The sequence below is a fragment of the Myzus persicae genome, unplaced genomic scaffold, assembly GCF_001856785.1.
Source record: "Myzus persicae strain clone G006 unplaced genomic scaffold, MPER_G0061.0, whole genome shotgun sequence".
Taxonomy (NCBI): Eukaryota; Metazoa; Arthropoda; class Insecta; order Hemiptera; family Aphididae; genus Myzus; species Myzus persicae.
Window position 1 is genome coordinate 1 of NW_019103489.1, and position 6,919 is coordinate 6,919.

At 31.1% G+C, this 6,919-nt stretch overlaps 2 protein-coding genes across 2 annotated transcripts; both read left to right on the forward strand.

The window, feature by feature from the left end:
- The first annotated feature begins 28 nt into the window (after positions 1-28).
- Positions 29-1,624, forward strand: LOC111034605. The gene is made up of 2 exons (XM_022315895.1): positions 29-383; positions 1,075-1,624. Exons 1-2 carry the CDS (start codon positions 29-31, stop codon positions 1,377-1,379), a joined length of 660 nt encoding a protein of 219 aa, XP_022171587.1. The 3' UTR covers positions 1,380-1,624.
- Positions 1,625-1,717: 93 nt separating this feature from the next.
- LOC111034601 lies at positions 1,718-6,238 on the forward strand. The gene is made up of 2 exons (XM_022315888.1): positions 1,718-2,199; positions 5,946-6,238. Exons 1-2 carry the CDS (start codon positions 1,725-1,727, stop codon positions 6,236-6,238), a joined length of 768 nt encoding a protein of 255 aa, XP_022171580.1. The 5' UTR covers positions 1,718-1,724.
- The last annotated feature ends 681 nt before the right edge of the window (positions 6,239-6,919 follow it).

Here is a 6,919-nt window from a genome sequence, read left to right on the forward strand (position 1 = left end):
AAAAAAAGGAGATGGCGACAGTAGTATTATGAAGCGTTTAAGATTAGAAAAGCCATATGGTACAAATATTGTTATAAAAAAAGTAGAATGTACTAATCATTTACTACGTAACTACATAAATCGGCTTAGAGATATAAGTGGGAAAAGAAAAAACGATAAAGGAGACGTCATACCTGGTTGTTATCGGAAAGTAGTTCATAATCGTTTACTTAGGCTTCGGTATGCTATCACTGAAGCGATAAAATATAGAAGACTTGAACAAACAGATCGCACATATGAAGCAACATTGGCTTTACTCAAAGCAGATATAACAAACGGACCTAATCATGTATTCGGAGACCACACTAAATGCCAATCGTATTTTTGTGAAGGTCAAAAGAAAGGTATGTAACTTTTATTTGTGTACTGTATGTTTATGTTTGTATGACATTTATGATTAATAGAATAAAAAACTAAAAAAATTTAAAATTTAATAACGACAAAATAAGAAAATCGTTGTATGAGAATTTGTTAATTTACGGGTGATTATACAATATCTAACTTCAAACGCTCGTAAAAAATGAACTTGACCTCCCAGTAAACTTATTTGTATTATTTGTTAAATGTAGGAAAATTTAAGGAGAATTTTTGTAATATATTTTGAAAGCTTAGATATAAATAGAAAAATTGTTATACATTCAACTCAAAATAAAATGCCAATTTTCGTGATTTTGATAAATTTTAACTTTAGGCCCTCATAAGAAATTATTGTAGATTTATGGTCAGCTTTATTTTAATGATCAATTACAACAATTTACGAGGACAGTTATATTACATTTTCAAGTTTTTTGACCAAGCAAAAATATTTTTTTAAAAAAACTAATAAAACTCGAAATTTTCTTATGCCTATAAATAGTTAAAAAATAATCGCTGCAGTATTTCGAATATATTGTGGTGCATATAAGTTGCTAATATAATCATTATGTGATTCATCTAAGGTTATTTTTTTAGAGTTACAATAAAAACCACAATCTCAGTTTTCCCTTAAATTATTGTTTGTTTTTCTTGACGTTTGTATTATATATTATTTTTTAGGAGAAGAAAACATTGTACCCGATTTAAAAATATTTGGTGTTTGGGATGATATTTGTAGAGCCCGAAATCTTCTAACTTATCATACCGAAAGTTTAATGTATGGTTATAATAACAATTCAGCTGAACTTTATAACTCAATTTTAACCAAATTTGTTGGAGGGAAACGCGTAAATTTTTCATTGAAAGGGTCTTATCAACTAAGGTGTAACACAGCAGTCACTGCATATAATTCAGGACCAAACCGTCTTTCTCTGTTTAATAAACATGTAACAAATAAAAGCCCAGGGAGATTTACAAAAATGTAAATTAAAAGGCATATAGTAACAGCTGAAACTCGAAGACGACGGCGATGTCTTTTTAGTGGACCAAAAAATAGAAAAAAGAGTACAACAATAGGAGGACCAGATGAAAACTATGGAAATGTATCTCATGATCCATTTTCTGAACTTACTGCTGTTGAGATTCAACAGTTAAAAAATAAGTTCATGGAAAATTTAAAATTAACTGAAAAACAAATCATGGACTTAGAAATGAGAACTAAAAGACAACATCAATGTGATGAATGGCATTTGGAGCGAAAAAAAAGGTAGATATTTCATAGTTTATTAACAAAATAATAATTTTATAATATGAGATTTAAATGTTTTAAAATGTATACATTTTTATTTTTTAGACTTACTGCTTCAGTGTTTGGTAAATTATGTAAACTGCGCCAAACCACGTCTCGCGAAAAAGTTATAAAAGAAATGTTGTATGGGACTTTTAGTGGCAATGCTGCTACACGATATGGAATTGCACACGAAGACATGGCTAAAGAAGAGTTGGAGAAAATAATTGGAAAAAAAATTGAAAATGCAGGTTTATTTGTAGATGCAAATTTACAATTTTTAGCGACGTCTCCCGATGGGCTAATAGACAATGATAGTCTCGTCGAAATTAAATGTCCAGCGTCTGCCAAGAGTTTTACTCCAGAAGAAGGAATTTTAATGAAAAAAATAAAAAGTTGCACTATTGAAAACGGTCAACTACATCTAAAAAGAAACGATAATTACTTTTACCAAGTCCAGGGTCAACTACACATAACACGCAAAATGTTTTGTTATTTTTGTATCTGGACACCTAAAGGTAATATTATTTTATTTTGAACTAATAAGATTCTAATTGAAATTTATATTAAATTAAGTTATTTGTATACAGGTTTATTGTATGAAAAAATTAAAAAAGACGATGATTTCTGGAATAAAAATATGAAGTCTCAACTAACAACGTTTTTTATAGATTACTTTTTATCCGAAGTTTTAAAAGACAGTCTAATATTGAATGAATAAATATAATATTTACGAGAATTGAAAGTTACATTTATTAAAACCCTTTTTTAAAAATGTTATTATGAATCATTTATCACGATGGTCAATTCATTTTTTGGTTCATAATCTATGTAAAATAATTAATAAATATTAAATAATAATAAAAAAAATGATTACGTATTTAAGTATTAGCGTAAAAATATAAATTACGGCGGCCGTGGCGACTTGTCATATTATCCGGTTTATGCAGTTATATTGGGCGTCGTTATCAATTTATCATTACTATTGTTTGAAGTTTCGTGGAAACGGCTCACGCACACTAACATTCATTTACTTTGCACACACATACACGCCACTAGACTAGTAATGTAGATAATTGCCTATACATAACTCCTTAGAAATTGTAGTGCTACAGCCCCCTTAACTGTTGAAAATATAATACAACATTTGTAACAGGAAATATTAACAAACAATATTTATATAATACGACAAGTAAATTATATTATGATACTGGATCATCATCAATTTGTTCTGTGTATTAAACTATGTATATATATATATATATCATATGTATTTCTATATGTATTTATATATATATCATAGTTGTTGTTATTTTAAATGTATACCATGTGATTCTAAACTTACATTTGTTTTGTACATTGTATATAGTTTTACAGGAACGACTTGTATTGAAATATTACACAATTTAGTGTTTTAAATTAGTGATAAGTTAGGAATATTATACTTGTTTGAACTTGGATCCGGTTTGCTGCCACTACTTTTACCTAAAGGCGAACCGATGATATCTCCGGATCTTCCCTCCCTATCATCCAGACCGACGTTTCGATCTTACCGCAAAGTCGTGTCACCGCCCGCCGGCTGTCTCTTGCTTTTTCGGCAGTTGAACGAAGCTTACGTCCGCGACCGTTCCCGCCGTCCTGTGGTGCATCAAGTGCCGATTCAGTGGTTCACCAAGCCATACCCAATCCCCGCCTATGAAAATCTCCCGTAGGAAGATGCAAGTCAAACGTGTTGTGCAAAAACCGAGGACGTAATCCGGAATTGAAAAAATCCTAAAATCGAATAGGTATTTATTTTTATTAAAAAAATTATTTTATGTTTAGCATACTCAAAAAAAGGATGATTTTCCATGCTTTTCTTCAGTCAACGAATCAATAACGCATTTAAGCATGGCATTAATCAATAAAATAGGTTTGAAAAATGTAATATACGAAAAATGTATTGTTGATACTTTCTCGAAGTTTAAAGAGTTATCACTTCACAGAGTTATCACTTTCAACGACTAAGACACCGTAGATAGTTTCATTGTATGAATCATACGAAGAAGAAAATATTCAAAATTCAAACTTAACTTCTACGGATCAAGAACATTTTTTAGAAATATCATAAAATACAACGTTAAAATCTAAATTTTATAAGTTTCAAAATGATTAATTTTGGATTTTTCTACAAAACGAATACCCCGGAGTGAGAAAAAAAGCATTGCAAATGTTGCTTCCTTTTTCAATATTGTGGTGTTGGCGACACTGAGAGTAACGACGATCCAACACACACGCTCAAATTAATGTCAAGCCGTTTTTCCTTCTCATGTAATTCCTCGTGAAATAAAACCATGCTTTTGTTTTTTATAGAATATACAAATGTGCAATCATGTCATATGAGTTTATAATAAGTTCTTATACTTAAACATACCTAGTGTTGTGTATCAAATACCTCGAGACACAAAAAATATCATATACATATGTAAATCAGTCAGTGGTGGCGCAAACTTTTTCGACAGTGAGGCAAGAAAATGTTAGTTGCAGCACACACCTTTTTATTTTGCACAGAGCCGTGGGGGGCTATGCCCCCAGACCCCCCATTATAATTCTATATCAAATTAGCCTTTCTAAAAATTCATGTTACGGGTACTACAATAAAAATAACTTTTATAAATTATATAAATACTGCTTTATTAATAAATCATTGAATGATTCTTTTCTCAATACACTTATTTTACATTATTTATAAACCATGTTTATGTCTATACTTTATAGTCTATACTCTATGTCTATATGAATATGACTATTTATATATTTATTTATTTTATACGTTGTGTCACTCAATATTTTTCAGAACTGACTATCCACTATATAGGTACCTACTCGGTACCCACCCACCACCCCTTTTAGCTGTGAGACATTTGTCTCACAAAAACCTTCTCGCGCCGCCACTGGAATCAGTATTTTCTACATAAGAAATAACAAAAATCTAAAAGAGGTCTACACTTAAAGATGCAGGACGAAAATACGAAATAGGTAGGTGTCTACTTACCTGCTTCCAATTGTTAAAAACATCTTTTCTCGGATAAATTTTACTATTGAGTAGGGCTACACTGATTTTGTAAATGTAAAAAATGTACAGTTTTATTTCTAGCTGTGTACACAAATAAAATGTTTGGAATGAAAAAATGAAAGTATATACACATTATGTTGCTTATCCGCTATCGTACATCAATATTGAAATTTAATATACTGTAGTGGTCTGGCTAGTGGCTACTACATGTGTCGTTGAGAGGAATAAGATGAGGTGCTATTATTATTTTTTATTTGAACAAGGTTCAAACATTCAACATTCGGGCCATTCGGCAACTATGGCCATTGGCAACAAAGAGTTTAACTCTAAATTAATTACATGTTATATAAGTTACATATTAAAAACTATTGATGAGGTTGGACTTAGTAATAAAGGTTATCATGTGTCTTATGTTGTCTGGGTGGAAGCTTCTGACAGAATGTTTGAAATGCCTGCTTCTCGTCTATCCGTTTCATATAAAAGGACAACAGGGACGGATTGGGCCATAGGGAAATCGGGAAATCCCCGATGGGTCGCGTACTAAGTAAATAGCAGAAAAGTAGACTTAAATATAACCTAATAAATATTACCGTTGATTTTAAATTATTCATTCTAAAATCAATGATATTAGTGATATTACACAATAACAGTCTATAATATTATAACGTAAAGCGCTGTAAATTGTAATAATATAATGTCTACAACCGAACTGAATAATAATATTAATTATCAATAAGAAATATTAGAAATAACAATAACTATACAAAAAATCAACCGCCGGGGTCCGTGGACAGTAAAATAATTGGTTATTCGAGTTGTCGATCAGATAGGCCGGCGGGTTGCGGGTAATGACGACGGCTTTGAATGATGCAAGTCGTTCAATAAGAATATTTTTATTTTTAATTTATAAATTATATTATTTATATAAAATATCAATCGTCCTTCAAAACCTCAGCACTCAGCAGTCAGCAGTTCACCACAATTTGGTTAATTTTACAATTTAATTACTAAGTACTTAACTACGAATATTTGATAAAATATTTTATATTACAATAGTACCTAATAGTTGTGAATTATAAAATAAAATGGAAATGCATGGATCAGACTGTAATAAAAAAGGAGGAGTTGAAAAAATTCGATAAAAAAAAACTACTTTTAGAAGCAAAGGCTTCTAAGAGCCTTACATCATTTTTTTTATTTCATTTTTAGCACACAAATATGTACTTACTCTACTATCAACCCAAATATCATATAAAAGATCTTTTTCTTTCTTAAAAAACATTAAGTCAAGACTTCGTAGTCAACTTTCGGATCCAAAACTAGAAGCATTCATGTTAATGGCCATTGAAAAACAGAAATTAACACTATTAGATTCAGATAAAATTATAGAAGAATTACAAAAAGAGAATTCTCTTTTAAAAAAAAGAAAAGTGATTTTTTTTTATAAATTACATCTGATAACAACTAGGTATCTTATATCTGCCCATACAAACCTCACTTAATCATCCCCCCAACACCCAACAAATAGTGGGCCGGTAAAATGGTATATTCCCGGGCTGGTCCGAAGTTCCAATCCGTCCCTGCATTCAGTTATGATGTGTTTGATTGAGAGAGGAGTACCGCAGCTGGCACATAAGGGTGGGTCTTCCTACTTCATCAGATACTTGTTGATTGAGGTTTCCATTTTCCTTGAGGAGTCTGGTGGAGAGGGCCATGTGTGGAATGAATTTGGCGTCGTGTAGGGTAAAACAATTAAGTCTAATGCCATTAGTGGAAGTTATTGCTATTTGCTTGGCGTGCTTTTTCGTCAGCTCTTTCATTTCCCAGAATTTTATTGTAGCTGGGTATCCATATTAAGGTGCAAGGGCGGATACAAGGGGGGACAATAGGGGCAATTGCCCCCCCCATTCACAAAAAAAAGTATTAAATATTCCATTTTGTAATTGTGATTAAAATTTTGTTCATGCAAGTTATTGAGAAAGGGTCATAATTATATTTACCATGAATATTTAATTACTTTTCCATTTAAAATTGTCAATTTGTATTTTCTTATAATAGTGATCACGGCATCCGAGGTGCAACATTTTATCTACAAACGGTTATTTATGGGGTTTGAGGCGGTTTGACACAGTACACATACAAATTTATATAATATTACTTGCTATATTATTCTACGATTTTTC